An 18684-nucleotide genomic window follows, 5' to 3' on the forward strand; every position below is an offset into this window, starting at 1 on the left:
ATATCAGGGTCTATGTGTTCAGACCCACAATTCATAACAGAGTGGACAGAATCAGACATCTGCTATTGAGCTATCCTTTGTTTAATTGTACACTGTTATATAAAGACAGTAAAAGCACACACTGTCCCAATGTCATGCTGTAAAGAGCCAGATGAATGAATCCCACTCAGCCCTGCCACTGGGTTACACCAAATAACGCAGGATTAGGTGTTATGGACAGTGACATTCTGGGTTTTAATACTGCACAGCTGATGATAGCAGAGCACTTGGCACTGATGTATGTGTGTGTACGTGAGTGCGTGTGTGGTGTCGAGCTTTAATCTTGTTGCTGGCGTGCAGTGTGTGTGTTGAAGGCAGCAGAAGGCCGGTCAGTCTGAGCAGATGCCTGGCATTTCCTCCTCCGTTATTTGAGGATTCTCCTCCATTAACACGCTTTCATTCAGGCCTGTCAGAATGAGCCTCAGAGTCCGTTTCAGAAACAAATCAAATACGATCCTTGGCCACTAGAGCTGTCGTCTCAGAGTCAACTAATCAGTCGTAGCATTCTTGATCAGCAAAGATTCTGTTAAAGTTAATTACACAGCTGGAGCTGTGTCATAGAAACCTCTTATCATTCTGGCAAGATACGATTTTTCACAAATTCATGTTACAGAAGCTAATCTGATATCAATTTAAGCATCTTGGTCTTATCTGACAGCATCGCATCTTATGTCAAGTTAGGAAATCCTCAATCAATTGAAGTCGACAATCAACTGTTGTGTCCGTTACCTAGCAACCAACCATATGTGCACAGCTAAAGCGTAAACACGTAATCAAGTCAGACAACATTAGCTACCATTGCTTAGCTAAAGAAGGTCAAACAAAACTAAAGCATGATAAACTGTAAATAGTGAATGCTGTGAGAGCGCCCCCTGCTGTATATCAGCATGTCGGCAGTCTTCAGTTTCAGTCTCCGTTTCCCAAATGCTTTAGCCGAGCGCGCCAACGTTATTCCTCATTATTTTAGAGTGACATACGCAGCCTTCTTTCAATATAACAAAACCAAGAAACATGCTGCATGTGTTATAACTGCATGGCTGCATAATCAGTGACTGCAGGTAATAGACTGGTCCACCTGCAGTCCAGAACCATCTCCCGCTGAAAATGTGTGCACAACACACAAAATACAAATGCTCTGTATGGTTGCACAGCTGAAGACTTGTATAATAGAAGAATGGCAACTAATGAACTAAGCACAATGTAGGTGTTTTTAATAAAGTGGCCAGTGAGTGGAAGTGAAAAGTTGGTGTATCTAATAAAGTGGCCAGCTAGTGGAAGCACAAGATGGGTGTTTCTAATAAAGTGGCCAGTGAGTGGAAGCGTAAGGTAGGTGTTTCAAATAAAGTGGCCACTGAATGGAAGCAAAAGGTGGGCCTTTATAATTAAGTGGCCAATGAGTGGAAGTACAAGGTGAGTGTTTCTAATAAAGTGGCAAGTTCATGGAAGCGCAAGGTGGGTGTTTTGAATAAAGTGGCCACTGAATGGAAGCACGAGATGGGTGTTTCTAATAAAGTGGCCAGTGAGTGGAAGCGCAAGGTAGGTGTTTCAAACAAAGTGGCCACTGAGTGGAAGCACAAGGTGGGTGTTTCTAATAAAGTGGCCAGTGAGTGGAAGCACAAGGTAGGTGTTTCAAACAAAGTGGCCACTGAGTGGAAGCACAAGGTGGGTGTTTCTAATAAAGTGGCCAGTGAATGGAAGCACAATGTAGGTGTTTCTAATAAAGTAGCCAGTGAATGTAAGCACAAGGTGGGTGTTTCTAATAAAGTGGCCAGTGATTACAAAGCAAATTTGCTTTACTTTTATTTACTTAGCCCTCTTTCCGTTTCTGTTCTCACATTATTTAAACATGTTATGAAATGTAATGTAGATGTTTTAAAGTGAATGTTGCAGGCAAAATATCTCTTTTTGTAAAATAAATAAATAAATAAATTGTTGCAATGCCAAGCTTGTATACAACAGAAGAACTCTTTCTGGTCCTATTTAGATCCATATACAACACATTCTCCATACATCTGAAGAACCATTTTGTGATGAAAAGAACCTTTTAAGCATGAAAATGGATCTTTGAGTTTTCATGGTTCTATATTGAAACCCCATATTCACTAAAAAAACTCTAAGAACCATCTTTTTTAAGAGTGTACACTCAAAACATGCACCAACAGGGTTTTTAGACTTTAACATATGAATTAAACATATGAGTTGTGTTGTCTTTAAGCAACTGGTTTGCATAAAAAAGTTGCATAAAAGGTGATGAAAGTGCATTTCAGTGGATAAAAATCTGCTTATGTTGATCAGAATTCCATTCCCATGAATCTTAGATAAATTGTACTCAAATGTTTCAGCTGTGTTCCATCAACAACTGAATTTTATGTTCTATTCTGACTCTACTCTGTTAGACTGAATGCGAATGTGTGATATAATTAACACAATGTTTTTTTTTAGTGTATTTTTCTTTATTACTTTGTGGTTTTTATTTTTAATACTTTCAGGACATCTACAGTAAACCCTGAGAAATTCAGAGGTTAAGTTTGAAACTCAGTTTTTAAGTTAAGTCCCACAATGGGTAAAGTCACCTTCACATTTAACCCATCTATGTCGTGAAACACCACATTCACACTACTGAATGCACACACTAGGGGGCAGTGAGCACACTTGCCTGGAGCGGTGGGCAGCTCTATTTACACACTAGTGAATGTACACACTAGGGGGCAAATCCGCTGTAGCAGCTTCAGCAGTTATAAACTCGGTTTCACACGAGTCTCCGATGTGGACTGAATGAAGAATGAAGGGTTTCCGGCATGACGGTCAGTCCTTAGTGATTTCCTGAGTGTCCGTTTGTCAGTTTCACACAGAATGTAGATGGACACACGAATCCACCAGCTCCACACAGCGAGAGGCAGATGACGTGTATCTCAGCCCCTCTTCATAGGCTCATAACTCCGGATGTGAGTCTTGTAGGATCTCATGATGAGATGGAATGGAAAGGGCGGCTCTACGGATTCAGGAAGGGTTTGAACTGGATTTCTGAGCTGGATCATCACAAAGACACAGATATAAAGACAGAGAACTGGACACACCAGAGAGTTTGTGGACTCTAGAGGGTTACAGTAGTGCAAGGTGCTCTCTGACTGCTGCACAGTACAGCAGGTTGTTTGGACAGTGGGCTTATTCACAGTGTTGGAATCATGAGTTCAAATCTTGTGTACATCCTCGGGAGTGTGTCGCCTCAGGAAGTGTGTGTGTCTGTGTGTGTGTGTGTGTGTGTGTGTGTGTCTGTGTGTGTGTGTGTTTGAAGCTACATATGTTCTATCTGTAGGACACATTAGCTCATGCGGATGCTTTTACATGCATGGCTGGGCTCTTGAGTCTGACCGCGCGCAGCCGTATGGAGGACAAACACTGCAATAGCTGCTGAATTATTCAGGTTTACTGAACGCTCTGATGTGTTTCCATCCTCCATCATGCAGACAGAGTTTTTTATCAATTCAACTGATTGTCTTCATGCAGCCCACAGCCTTTTTTCTCTTAAAACAATCTAAAGTACACACTTAAATACGATGGTTCCTCAGTGGTTCTTTAGATTCAAATCACCAGTGTTTTTGATTAGTGAGTTCACAGAATTAAGACAATATCTCTATGTAGAACCACAAACACTCAAAGAACCATTTGCAAGCGTAATCTTCAGATTGACGGAGAATGTGTTGTGCCTCATTCTATACTGCACGAAAAAGGGTTCTTCTGTAGCTATGAGCTTGATATCATAACAATAAAACAGCACGTTTGGATGCTATATACAACCATTTTCAGAAAGGTTCTATATAGAACCATCTACAACACGTTCTTCATCAAGAACCACGTTTTTAAGAGTGCTGCAATAAAACAGTCCTTTTTGTTGCAATATAGAACCATTTTCAAAAAAGCTCCATATAGAACCATATACAACATTTATTCCATCAATCTCCATCAAGCTGAAGAATCATTTCATGATGCAGAGAACCCTTTAATCATGCAAAGAGTTCTTTAAATGTTCAAGGTTCTATATGGAACCATTTTGTTTACCAAAGAACCCTTGTAGAACCATTTTTAAGAGGGCTGTAACAACAGAAGAACCCTTTTTCATGCTATATAGAACCCTTTTCAAAAAGGCTCCATATAGAACCATATACAGCACATTCTTCATCAATCTGAAGAACGCTTTAATGATGCAAAGAACGCTTTAATCAAGCAAAGGGTTCTTTGAGTGTTCATGGTTTTGTGTAGAACCATTTTCTTTGCTGTAGAACCCTTGAGTAAATATGTCTCTTAAGTGTGTAGGGGCTCAAATGAGCAGTGTTCTGTTAAATGATTTGGTGACATGTTCTATGAATACTGTAAGTGTACAGCTGCTTTCACACCTGCTGCGCTTCAACCCCGAAGTTTGAGCTGAGTGAATAAAATCTTTCTGCTGTTTTTATGGTTAGAATTCTTTTCCTGCTGCAGGTCTGAATCAGAAGAAGCCTGAACATTTGGCCAAACTGAACACATAATCAGGGAGTTAATTTTAGCTCTGGCCACATCCCAAACCTTCCTCCTGTCTCCTCATCTCCTGTCTTTGTTGTTTTACTCAATGTTCAGCAGGAAACTGGGTGAACTGGGAAAAAAATTCAAGTTTTTGGATGATGCATGATGATCATCTCACTGGCCATTTTCTTAGAAACACCCGCCTTGCGCTTGCACTCTCTGGCCAATTTATTAGAAACACCTACCTTGTAATTCCAATCACTGGCCACTTTGTTACAAATACCTACCTTGTACTGCCACTCACTGGCCACTTTATTAGAAACACCTACCTCGTGCTTCCACTCACTGGCCACTTTATTAGAAACAACTACCTCGTGCTTCCACTCTCTGGCCACTTTATTAGAATAACCTACCTCGTGCTTCCACTCACTGGCCACAATGGTAGCTCTTAGGATTGTAAACCACTGACCTCACAATTTTTTTTATTCTATTGAGATTCCTTGCATGAATTCATCAGAATTAGATTCAACTGAATTACAGATTTAAAAATAGCCAGATAACTTTATATTGGCCTAAAAAATTTGTGCATCTCTGTTGTTGGAAGAAAACCTTACATCTCCATTTTTATTTTTATTTTCAGTTTTTGACAATTTGAAAATACCTGTTGAGCTTTACATTCTAGGTAAATTTCATAATGAATGGACTAAAACAAACGGCCCAAAATGACCAAAAATTCTGGTTCCATTGACTTACATTAAAAGTAAAGTAGGTTTTTTTCCTTCTCCTGTAAAATTACCATTTTGGAGATACGAGGTTTTGTTCCAACAACAGCGGCATACCTGAATATAATTGTCACTGATCACCGCTTAGCCAAATATATTGATATCACTGCAGTTGAGTTATCACTTTCACACTGATGCATCAGTGCATTTTCACACCTATTATTTGTTTTCCCCACTGCTCAAGGCACAGCCTCCATGCCCCAGCTGCTGCTCAGTTCAGCAAGAGCTCAGTGGAAGTATATTATAACCATAAACAACAAACACTCATCTACACATTCACAAGCCACATACACACAAACACATGTAGTGATAAAGAGCTCAGCTGGATTCAGGAGCAGAGAGTTATTGTTCATCAGTGAGGCAACACATATGTGGAGATTATATGTATTGCCTTCAGTTACTGCTACTTAATTTCTAGTCAAAACAGGCATTAACGCATAATGAAGGGGAAACTCAAAGTAACTTTCCAAAACTGGAGATCAAAATCTGATTAAAAGCTCCAGAGAAAATGTGGTTCCTAACAACCCCCTGGAAGAGCTGGTCGACCCAAAACTGCCCCCATCAGATAACCAGCACTTAAAGCTTTGATCTCTGAGAGAGAGGAGAAAATCAAGCTGCTTCAGATCTGAAAACATCCACAGGTGTTTCTGTCCATCCTTCCACTGTGAGAAGACCACTCAGCACTGTGGGTCTGAAAGGACGTGTAGCTGATCAAGAAGAACCTCACTGAGAAAAGGAGACGGACACAGCAAACAAAGAAGCTGAACGATGGACTGACCACCCTAGAGTTCAGACCTCAGCACCACTGAATGGTTTTGATTACTTCAGAAAATCATGACCCAGCTTCTAAGACTGAGCTTTGGAGGTGTGGAAAAACGTCCCTGCAGGATTCTTCCATCTACCTGTGCAGTGCTTCCTGAGCCACTGGCTGTCAACACATAACGTTTAACAGCTGACACGGTGTTCCTTTCATCAAATGCTGCTTCTTTTTCTCCAAACATGCCTTTGGTGATTTTGGCCACATCAGTCCACAGCAGCTGTTTCTAAAAAGCCTCTGGCTGATTTAAGCATTGCCAGTTGTGATGTAGTCACTGTTGAACATAAACCTTGCAGCTTAAGAACACCAGCTGTTTTTCACCAGACCAACAGAAATGGCCAAAAAGGCCAAACAAACCGTATGCTTTGAAACATGGCTTTCATTTGAAGTATGCTGCCGGCTTTATTTGGTGAAAAAAAAATTATGGATAACCAAAGAAAAAAAGTTTAGAATATAGTAAAGTCATAAAAAGTTATCATTTACAGAGATACAAGGTTTTGTTATACAGAAACCAGATATATTGTTGCTATTGGAGCAAAACTTTTCGGATCTTGTGTCATTTTTTATTTGACTGCCCTTCACAGCAGGTTAGAATTTCATCATGAATGGGTCAACAGAAATGCTCTAAAATTACCTGAAATAAAATACTGTTCCTTTAACCTCAATTAAAACTTAATGAGGTTTATTTCAACAGCTAGATTTTGATTTTAATACCCATGTGTATGCTTTCATTGTTGGTTTGCAATGACATACCAAATTTAATAGGAAGCTGTTTGGATCTTGCAAGAACTACAGACGTTTTCTGTAAACAATGAGATTCAGAGCAGCTTGGTGTGAAATGGTCCAGATGCTTTTACAGTGGTGGTGATAGGAACCAGGCATCACCATGACTACAACACAGATATCAACATTTTATTTACTATCCAGAACCACCAGAGAACCTACACAAGTCTTCTGAGTTTATATGGAATGTTGATAATGGAAAATAGTGGAAAATCTGGAATAATAAGTTTTCTTTTGGGACTATTTTGCTGCACAGCGCCCTGCATGTCTCTCTCCACCATGAATGGAGTTTAAGTTCTCTAAACTATCATAAAACAGCATCTCTGTCATCAGTCTCAGTCTCAGTCATTCAGAACCATTTCATGTAGGAACTTTCTGTGAGGAGCTTTTAGAGGTGGGCCTCTGGTTCCTATCACCACCACTATGAACAGTTCTGACTCGGTAAGTTTATCTAGAACAGAGCGTTTCAGATCAAACCACTCTGAATGGCTCTATTTACATCTGTTCACTTGCATTTGATTGATTTCTAATGCTCACCGTCTGCTGCAGGTCAGGGATGACCACCCTGATGACCAGTGAGTTTAAATGGATGTCCTCCATGCGGCTCGGTGGCCTCTCGGCTGTGGCTTTTATGGTCTCGTAGATGGTCTCCTCTTTGGAGCTGTCGGAAGCAGACTCGTCAGAATAATCGGAAAAACTCTGGGCCATCTCATCCTCACTGGACGTTGGGCTCCGGGGCATAGTCAGCCGGCCACACAGATTTAGCTGAGGAAAACAAGAGGAGTTTAAATAAAATGATCTGAACAGGTTCATTCAAGATCAGCAAAGACAGACGACTTAGCAAATATACATATACATCAATCCTGACTACCTCCTAGTTTCTACGCTCATTGTCCATTTTATCAGCTCCACTTTGTAGTTCTATAGTTACACACTGTAATCCATCTGTTTCTCTGATACTTTGTTACCCTGTTCTTCAGTGGTCAGGACCCCCATGGACCCTCACAGAGCAGGTACTACTAGCAGGTACACCACTGGGTGGTGGATCATTCTCAGCACTGCAATAACACTGACATGGTGGTGGTGTGTTAATGTGTTGTGCTGGTCTGAGTGGATCGGACACAGCAGTGCTGCTGGAGTTTTTAAACACCTCAGTGTCGCTACTGGACTGAGAATAGTCCACCAACCAAAAATATCCAGTCAACAGCGTCCTGTGAGCAGCATCCTGTGACCACTGATGAAGGACTAGAGAATGACCAATATAAACTGTGCAGCAGCAGATGAGCTGTTGTCTCTGACTTTACATCTACAAGGTGGACCAACAAGGTAGGAGTGTCTAATAGAGTGGACAGTGAGTGGACACAGTGTTAAAAAACCCCAGCAGCACTGCTGTGTCTGATCCACTCGCACCAGCACAACACACACTAACACACCACCACTATGTGGTGTCTGAAATTTGCTTCTTTCGCTTTTAGCACTGGAGCTACAAAGCTAATGTAGCTAACAATTTCATAGTATTCCAATGATGTCATGCAACAGCACTGCCACCATGTTGGTAAAGTTTAAAACTTCTTTACAAGTATTAAATGATACATTAGCATGTTTTATATTTAACAGACACTGTGTTTGAGTTGCTGCTGTAGTGATTAACTAATGAAATCTGAAATCTAAGCTGCTGAGATTTCCTACTGTGGTATTACTGTTGCATCCAAAATTGCGTACTAGCTCACTAAACAGGGTGTAAAACAGTGCAGCAGTGCAGTAAAGTGCACTCATTAGTGCAGTAGGTGAAGTACAGAGGTGTGTGGTTTGGGAAGCCGTGTTAGATCAGCCAGTGAGACACGCTCATGCTCATTAAACACCTTCAAGAGAAAGTTTAAGGAATTTCCTGATTAGGGAGCATTAATTGAGGTAAATTAACACATTCATTAAGGCAATCTGATTCTTATTCACCAGCTTCTTTTTCAAAATTCACTCCATGTTAAAGGCACCTCAGATAACTGCAGCTATACTGAAGGTGGAACGGAAACCTCAGATAAGATGCTGGCAAATAAGAAGGTAAATGCGGCTATAAATGTGCAAGAATTCATTATTTAAGAGCTTTGGTATCCAAACGTTGGTAGCCAAACGTTTTACAAGTTTATATAAAACCTCATGCACTGTAATGCTCTGAATATATAGATATAGAGATATAGATATAGATAGATCATATAGACAGTCCACCAAATCAAGCCCGCTACCTGATCCGTGTTTTCTGGAGATGCAGCTAAAGCGTCTACATATATTTTTATCTTTTTTCATGGTCATTCTGGTTTGTTTGTTTGTTGGTGTTTATCCACCTGCAGGGCTGTATATGCAGTAAAAGTGATGAGATGAGCACCCGCAGACCAGAGTTACAGCTCACCAACGAAATCCTATGAGTACTAAAGTCTGAACAAAAGGCAGGCTGCTACAGTTTTTAACCTACTTTTGTTCATGTTTATAGGCAGCAATGAGTCACACAGTGTCATAAACCTAATAATCATATAGTGAAATAGAATAGTTCCTAGAATTCATTAGGCTGCAGCTGGGGGAAGAGCCTTTTCTTATAAAGCCCCCAAATTTCCAGAAAATGTTCGGACTCTTTAAAATTAGGCTGAAACCCCACTTGATCAGTTTAGCTTTTGGTAAGTAATGTTCCCCCTTAGATAAAGGCAGCAGATCCAGGGGTCCATGGGCACAGGGAATTATAGTAAACTGAGATGCTGGTGCTGTCATCCCGCTGCTCGTAAGGTTTCTTCCTCAGCTCTGATGGAGGTTCTCCTTGCCACTGTTGCCCCTGGCTGGGGGTTTTACATTCATGTTAAAACTTTGTCTTTACTGGAATTCTGTGAAGTTGCTTTGTGACATCAGTCAAAAAACGCTACGAATACATTTGATTTGATTTGATAATCAAGTCTGTTAGAGATACTGAACACCTCTACATGCAGTTAGCACCACGCTAACTTATGGGGTATAAGCCACCATTACTGGTTAGCTACCTTAGGCTCAGTGCTCAAAGTAAAGACTTTCCTATAGTAATTCGCTGCTGTAACTGCTGACACGTTAGCAGTAGAAGCGTAATTCTCCTGCAGCAGATGTGACACACAGTCTGTCTGAGAGACTGAAGCGCATTTTTATTCCAGCCTCGACAGAAAATACAAAAAGGTATGACGAGCCGTCCAGCAGGGTTAAAGTGGCCTTCGCCTAGCAGCTAATGAAGTAGCACAGGCTGCACATGTATTTCCTGCAGCAGCACCTGAGACTCAATACAGGCCTGTTTCATTCCACTTTGATAGACCAGGTGGAGCCAAATACAGTACATATTTCAAAATGGCTTTTCTTCCTTTTATACTCCTTTTGTACAGACAGATATATAGAAAATAAGAATGGGATTTTGAGGAGAACTGATTAGTCCAACTGCACTGACCCATCTGTAAATGTCCTACTGTGCTATCTTGGAATAACTTACAGCTACGTCACTGAATTTACTACTAATCCTGTAGGTCCGTAGAGGTAATCATTACCTACACCTTCCTCCTCAATATTGACAACGCTTGTGATATGCAAATGGGCCCTGAGTAGAAGTACAAGGTAGTTTCTAATAAAGGTACAAGTTGTTTCTAATAAAGTGGCAAGTGAGAGAAAGCACAAGATGGGTGTTTCTAATAAAATGGCCAGTGAGTGGAAGCACAAGGTAGATGTTTCTAATGAAATGGCCAGTGATTGAAGCACAAGGTAGATGTTTCTAATGAAATGGCCAGTGATTGAAGCACAAGGTAGATGTTTCTAATGAAATGGCCAGTGATTGAAGCACAAGGTAGGTGTTTCTAATAAAGTGGCCAGTGAGTAGAAGCACAACGTGGGCATTTATAATAAAGTGGCCAGTGAGTGGAAGCTCAAGACGAGTGTTTCTAATAATGTGGCCAGTGTGTGGAAGCACTAGGTGGGTGTTTCTAATAAAATGGCCAGTGAGTGGAAGCGCAAGGTAGATGTTTCTAATAAAGTGGCCAGTTGGAGGATGTACACGAGTCAAGGTTCGAACAAATTGGACAGCGGAAGTGCATAATTACTAATGTTTTTCTTCAACATTATTTCCATTAATGAATGAATATTATACGTTTTTCTGAAGAATATCTTGAAAAAGCCCACCTCCTCTCCTCCAGCAGGCTTTAAGGCTATTATCAGCCCAGGAGGCAGCGCAGTTTGGGCCGAAGCTGGAGTGATTATGGAGTGATAATGATGGATCATCAGTGGCACTGAGAGGAGTGCATAATGCTGCTGCTCTGATTAGTGTTACTCATGTTCATGAGTTAATTAATGCAAAGTCAGGCCCTGCTGGTTAGATGTGATATTAGCTCATGAGTCAGTCCCAATTAAATAGACTGTATTTGTGCCTTTAGGATTAATAAACACTCCTTCTCATATCTTTACATACCCCTGGCTTACACTGTAAGATATTAACCATTTTTGTTTTGCATGTACTGCATGTTTGAATTCTCCTTCAAGTGGATCCGTGATGTTAAGGTCTAGAACCTTTATGTTTCACTGCTGCAGTCACTGAAAGGTCAGCTTGTCTTTGTGTGGAAAGTCCAAATGTGCCCCACACAAAGTTTTCAGGTTGATGCATGCAACATTTCCACCAATATTTTCTGATAATCTGATGCAGGGGCATTCTTACTGGTTTCATTCGTCAATTAAATGGCAAAGTGAAACACAGCACTTTAGTTTATTTTCTTTTTTTTTCCCTTTTTGCACAGATTTCATCCATCCATTTTCTAAGCCGCTCCTCCGTCAAGGTCGCTGGAGGGTGCTGGAGCCTATCCCAGCAGTCTTTGGGCAGAAGGCAGGATACACCCTGGACAGGCCGCCAGTCCATCGCAGGGCAGACAGACAGACACAGACAGTCACTCACACCAAGGGGCAATTTAGCATGTCCAATTGGCCTGACTGCATGTCTTTGGACTGTGGGAGGAAACCGGAGAACCCGGAGGAAACCCACGCAGACATGGGGAGAACATGCAAACTCCACACAGAGAAGACCCTTGTCGCCCAGCCGGGGAATCGAACCCGGGGAATCGAACCCAGGCCCTCCTCGCTGTGAGGCGACAGCGCTACCCACCACGCCACCGTGCCACCCCGCACAGATTTCAATAAAACTAAAATCACCGCAAACTAACAACTTAGACTGCAGAAAAATGTCATTATTTTATTTATTGTGAATTATTGGAATTAAAGCCTACTGTAACCAGATGCTAGCAGACTATGCTGCTCCTTTGGCACAAACCAGCTTGTCTCTGCCATGCACTGATTGGATCCACACTCGTTCCGTGCTCAGGGTTTAGAGCACCTTTACATTGATTATTTTGACCAAAATTCAGCAAAAAGCACATAAAAACCAAATAAATGGACTTTCTAAGATTATTCTCAGATTATTACATGTTTAAGTGATCATAAAGAATGTGGTAAAAAAATTGTGGTTGTTTTTCTTGAGGAGGCTTCAAGATTGGTCTGAATGGGATTTCCTGGTAAAATAAAGGAAAAATAAAATAAATAAACAAGTTTAAACCCTCTCTCATCACGCCTGTAGCCCAGTGGCAACTAATGGGGTCCAGGCTGCTGGACAGGTCAGCACTGTCCAAAGCCTCAAACTGAAGATGTTCACAGCAGCAATGAGTACAATGCTATTCTATGACCCTATCATGCATTTCCAGTGTACCTCTGTTGTGCTGATAGAGAGTAAATAAAGATATGTTCGCAGGGCATCTAAAGAACTGAGAAGAACTGAGTTCACAGTACCTACATTTAGAGTCAGTTATTCATTCAGCCAAATGGGAAACTGTAGAACAGACTCGGTTTATATCACAATACCTACATTTAGAGTCAGTTATTCATTCAGCCTAACGAGAAACTTTTAATGAGAAAATGTTAAGAAGTCTCCTCTGATGGAGTGCTCTATTGTAGTTCTCGGTTCTTTGTTATAATTACTATTGCCTTTAGATCATTTATCATCAGGTTATTTAATTTTTATATCTCATCACCATATCACCCAGTGCCAAAGGTGCAGGAAGGAGTTTTAAGTTGGTGGTGCTGGAATTAAGCCATGACATCACACAAAATTATTTGTCTTTTTTCATTACATTAGTACGTTTACATCAAACATAACATCATCCGGCGCTGTAATGAGGCATATGACAACAATATATAAATGCTGTCAGAGGAAAACCTTGTATCTTCAAAATGGAAACTTTACAGGAGAAGGAAAAAATCATTTCAGGTCATTTATTGTAGTCTATTTATGAAATTTACATACTATGTAAAGGGTAACAGGTATTTTTAAACTATGCCAAAAACTGAAAAATGTGAAAAATGGATATACAAGGTTTTCTTCCAATAACAGCGATATATACAACTGACACATCGAACCGCATTTGTACATTTTCTGCTCGTTCTGGACAAACTTTTTGAACTGAGCTGAGGCCAATCAGATTATAGATTTGTGACACGGTAATCGATTGTGTCCGCAGATAGATTTAAGGAGTAACACTGGAACGCATGCTAAGTGACAGCTATGATAATTGATAAAAGCCTAATAATGATATGTGATTCTTTTGAAAAAACAACATTAGACTGCTTTGTGGCTGCTTTGAGAATTGGCCTATAAATTTGCATACAGCTATATATCGCTGTTGTTGGAACAAAACCTTGTATCTCCATTTTTGTTGTTTTTCAGTTTTTGACATAATATGAAACTGTCCACAGTCCTATGAATTGTATGTAAATTCCATGATGATTAGACCAAAAGAAATGATCTAAAATTACTTGGAAAGACATCTGGTTCCATTGACTTACATTAAAAGTAGAGTATGTTTTTACCTTGTCCTGTAAATTTACAGTTTTGGAGGTTTTGATTCAACAACAGCGATGTGTGTGTATATACATACATACATATATATATATATACACACACACACACACACACACACACACACACACACACACACACACACACACACACATATATATATATATATATATATATATACATACGGATGAAGACACAGCCTGCTATACTGGAGAACATGAGGACAGCTGGTGCTTTTGAATGGGGTACGAAGTAAACGCAAAGTTCTGGGGTTTTCTTATGACAGAAATGAGATATAAGGCGCTGCAACATTTTCCCGGTGTTCTCCCTCTCCTTTTGCGCTCTTCATCAATGTCCCTTTCTAACGCTTTATCAACCTTGATAGAGAACTTTGTGGGAACATGAGTTCCTGCCTCACTGAATTCACACTCATTTTCCTTCAGTAAATGAAGCCTGCGCTCACTGGAGCCCGACTCATTCAGACTCATAATGACCCGATCCACTGAAAATCACACTTCTAGACATACTAGACTGAGCAGTCTCACCGGGAGGCCTGTTCACATTAAAGGAGAGAATCCCACTGAATTTTTAAAAATCCCTGCATAATTTAGTGTAAACAGAGTCATTCAGACTGGTTTGGTGTGAAACGTTCTGTTCTAGAGAAACTTTCCAAGTCAGAACTGTTCACAGTGGTGGTTATAGGAACTGGATGCCCCCCTCTAAAGGCTCCTCACAGAAAGTTCCTACATGAAATGGTTCTGTATTCAATTCTGATGGCTGAGACACAGTTTTATGATAGTTTAGAGAATTTAAACTCCATTCATGGTGGAGGGAGACATGCAGGGCGCTGTGCAGCAAAATAGTCCCCAAAGAAAACTGATTATTCCAGATTTTCCACTATTTTCCATCATCAACATTCCATATAAACTCAGAAGACTCATGTAGGTTCTCTGGTTGTTCTGGATGGTAGGTAAAACGTCTGTTGTAGTCATGGCGACATTTTCTCATCTAGAACCAGCCAGATCAGTCAGCTAACAGGCAAAAATGTCCTCCATTAATATCACAGGCTGCATATTAAAACACGATATTATTCACTACAAAATGACAATATTAAAGATTAAGATGTCACTTGAATCTTTTTCATGCTTCAAATGTTCATGTTTTAGTACTTTTAGTACCATCAAACTCAGAATTGCTGAGTAACTGATTAAACACTGACATGATACGGAGGCCGGAAGAAACACAAAACAAAACAATTCAAACAATGCATATTAAACATACATCTAAAGGCCAGCAAACACAGGGCTTAAATACAAACAGGGATAATGAGGGTTCACAAGACACAGGTGGAAAACAGGTGGCAATGATTGGGGTGGAGTCAGAAAACAAGGGGGCTGGACTGGAATGGAATCAAAACAAAGAAAGCACATGGACTAGACTAAAACAGAAAAGCACATGGAAGATGGGAACAAGCACATGGAGCAGCGGGACGAGCCAATTCCCTTCTCCTGTAAAGTCACCATTTTGGAGATATGAGGTTTTCTTCCGACAACAGCATTATGCAATAAGACATATATTAGCTTAATGACTTTTTTAAAAATACATGCATTACTCACAGAAACATCACTTAGCAAGACTACATTTCAACTGGACTTGGCAGGGAACTCCCTCATAACATGCGGCCGGCTGAAGAGAGAGGATGCGTTGATGTCCGTCGACATGCCAGAGAAGCACATAAGCAGTGAGAATGTGCATAAATACAGGCAATGTGAACACAAATATGGACAGAATGCTCCATTTTATTTTATGTATTTATCGTTGAGAATAAATAAGCCTTAAGAAATACGATACAGGCCTTATAATAAGCGGTGCGATGGTCAGTATTGCTTACATCGGAATATATACATTTTTTCCAGCAAACCGAAGCAGCACAGCAACACACTGTTTGTGCAGCAGTGGATCAAAAACCTGCCCTGCTTTTTAAACAGAAAGTCATTTCCGTCATTGTGGGAAGACAAACTAAGACAATAAAGCCTGATTAAATCCCCCCTCGTTACTGACACAGGGGTCTGATTAACATAATTAGCATACAAATGAAATTGGGTGAGATCTGCAGTGAGAGTTATTAAGAGTTGACAAAAATCAAACAAATGCATGCGATTATGTGATGTTTTTGCGTGTAAAGAGACGTCAGCCAAGTGAGCACGATTAGAAACACGAACAGTTCACTTTGACGTGTGTTTTTGATTTTGAAATGAATTCGTATAATAAAACGACGTGAACTTCATAGGAATGTGCACATGCCAACTTATGAGTGGAATCAGGTGATGATTAGGGTGATTGTTGATACAGGACACAATGTATTTTGTGTATGGCATAATAATAATAATAATAATAATAATAATCTTTATTTATAAATCACTTTTCATGCCAGTGGCAGCTTAAAGTGCTACACAGACAGGAGGCAAAGCTTAATAGTAACTATGAGCATTGAAATCATAAAACAATATCAGATAAGATTAAAAAGATAAACACCAAAAAAAGACATGTAAATGTAATCAAACGCCAAGTTGATTTATTCAAAATAGGCAGCTTAGTTTCCATATATACACAGTATGGACTGGAGAGGGAAAGGTATACTTTGAAACTTTAACAGTGAGTGTGTTTACATCCACTTAATAATAATCCGGTAACTGCAGAAAATCAGATTTTGTCAGGAATCTGATCAATACGTTTACATGCACTGGAGTAATCAGATAAGGAGGAAACTCCAGGTCTACATGAGTCAGACAGTAATCAGATTTCTGCTTTACAACCAGCCGATAAACTCACAGATGACGACGTGACGTAAACATAACGTAAAACTCAAACTTCATACCGCAGCTTTTTTATAAGCACTTCGCTGCTCTACGTGAAAATATGATCGTTCATTATCTAGAAGACAATGAATATTTAAATCCTTTATTTTCTGTTTGGTTTCAGCGCCGCTCCAGAAGTGTTTTGCTGCATCTACATCCACCGTCTGATCTCACGCATGAGCAGACTGAGAAATCCAATAGAAATCAGAGTAAGAGTTCACAGCAGTGAGAAATCTGATTACTGAGCTAAAATCCTGTCTCTTCATCAGATTTGTTCAGAGTATGGTGAATACATGACCATTTGAATAATCAGATACCTGCAGAAATCTGACTATAATCTGATTATTGAGTGCATGTATACGCACTCACTGTCTACAGTATAACACCAAACTCTTATTCTGAAAAAGTGAGGTGTTCCACGATTCAGGCCCTTTACACTCTAGAACGAATGTGGCATTTTGCTGTGCTCTTTAACTGTAATTACACAAGTACATAAAGAATTGCAGCTGTACTGAGTTGCATAGTGTTTTTTAAAAAGACAATGTTTCTATAAACACAAGAACCTTCAAAGAACCATCCGCATGCTTAATTGTTTTTTTCCATGGTAAAACAGATCTCCAGAACCCAAAAAGGGTTCTGCTGTTATTACAAGCTTGACATTGTACCAATAGCAGAATGCTTTGTGGTTCTAACGCATATACAACAGATTCTCCATCAGTCTGAAGAACCACTTCACCATGCAAAGAACCATTTAAGCATGTGTAAATAGAACTATTGTTTTTACTAAAGAACTCTTGAAGAACAATCTTTAAAAGAGTAGAACCATGTGCATGCTTAAATGCTTCTTCAGATTGTTGGCTAATGTGTTGTTTATGGTTGTATGAAATGGTTATATATAGCACCAAAAAGGGTTCCGCTGTTGTTCCGATGGCAAGCTTGTACACAATAGCAGAACCCTTTTTCGTGCTAGAACCATCTACAACACAATCTCCATCAACCTGAATAGAAATTTCACCATGCAGAGAACCTTTTAAGCAGGTAAATGGATCTTTGGTTGTTCATAGTTCTATATAGAACCCCTATCTTTACCAAAGAACCCTTGAAGAACCAGCTTTTTTCAGAGTGCACAGACAGATTGGGGTCTCCTTTTTTGGTTTGAGGTCAAAAAACTGGAAGAAATGCATAAAATGTAAATGATATGTTACTTTCTGCCAAACAAGCCTGAACACACAGCAATAACTTTCCATCAAATTCAAATTGCAATAAAATACGTCTTATTATTGTACGTACAAACAAAGACCTGGTGTGCAGTGAGAGTTTAGAACCTGCACTTTCCACACGATTTCTTCACTAATTTCAATGAGCTACGAGTTAGAAGTAATTCAGATGGAACTACAGCATGTTTTCTTCACTGGAGCTCCGAGACTTAAGGGTTAAGCAGAGGAGAGAGAGCACAGATAATCAATTACTGCACCCATCTAAACTCACTACGTCTTGTCTGACCAAATCAGTTCCACCAAATAATAGCCTCATTGTAGAGGCCGAGAATGTAGCGCTATCGCAGAGCGAACATTTATTAGAAATCTTCAAGCGGCCACACCGTCTTAATTTCAGCTTTCTGTCCGTATGAAGACTCCAGCATTTCTCCTTCATCATCTCCCTCCATTCTCTCCCTTATTCAGGCTGTTTGAAGCAAGTAATTGGAAGTGAAGCACTTTATAGAGTGAGGAACGCTCTCTATAGCACCAGCGGAGAGACAGAAAATGAGTCTTTTCTTTACTTTTAAGAGGATCTGTATGTGTGTCTGTATGGTTTTGTACTCTTTCAGGTCAAAAAAGGTTCAACTCTGTAAGTAAAACCAAAACTTTCAAACTCTTACATGCAGGGGCATATTATTAAATATATATTATTATAGAAAAGCATTTACATGCAGTACTGATTAAATACAAAGAAATCAATCTTTATTTGTTCATTAATTTAATCTCCAATCAAAACAGCCATTACATAAAAGTTCCAGAGAAA

At 39.9% G+C, this 18684-nt stretch overlaps 1 protein-coding gene across 6 annotated transcripts in view; it reads right to left on the reverse strand.

Annotated features, from left to right (window-relative positions):
- The window catches only part of LOC108440598 (SH3 and multiple ankyrin repeat domains protein 2-like), a 285653-nt gene that overhangs the window by 196796 nt on the left and 70173 nt on the right, over positions 1 to 18684 (reverse strand). For 5 of the 6 annotated variants that reach the window (XM_037540117.1, XM_037540115.1, XM_037540116.1 and 2 more), the window contains exon 1: positions 7459 to 7662. In XM_037540117.1, coding sequence (XP_037396014.1) covers positions 7459 to 7662 — 204 coding nt within the window. Of the gene's footprint in view, positions 1 to 7458; positions 7687 to 18684 lie in introns of those variants that run through there. The other variant, XM_037540113.1, reaches the window with a different exon arrangement.

Source organism: Pygocentrus nattereri, chromosome 7 (genome assembly GCF_015220715.1).
Source record: "Pygocentrus nattereri isolate fPygNat1 chromosome 7, fPygNat1.pri, whole genome shotgun sequence".
NCBI classification, from domain to species: Eukaryota; Metazoa; Chordata; class Actinopteri; order Characiformes; family Serrasalmidae; genus Pygocentrus; species Pygocentrus nattereri.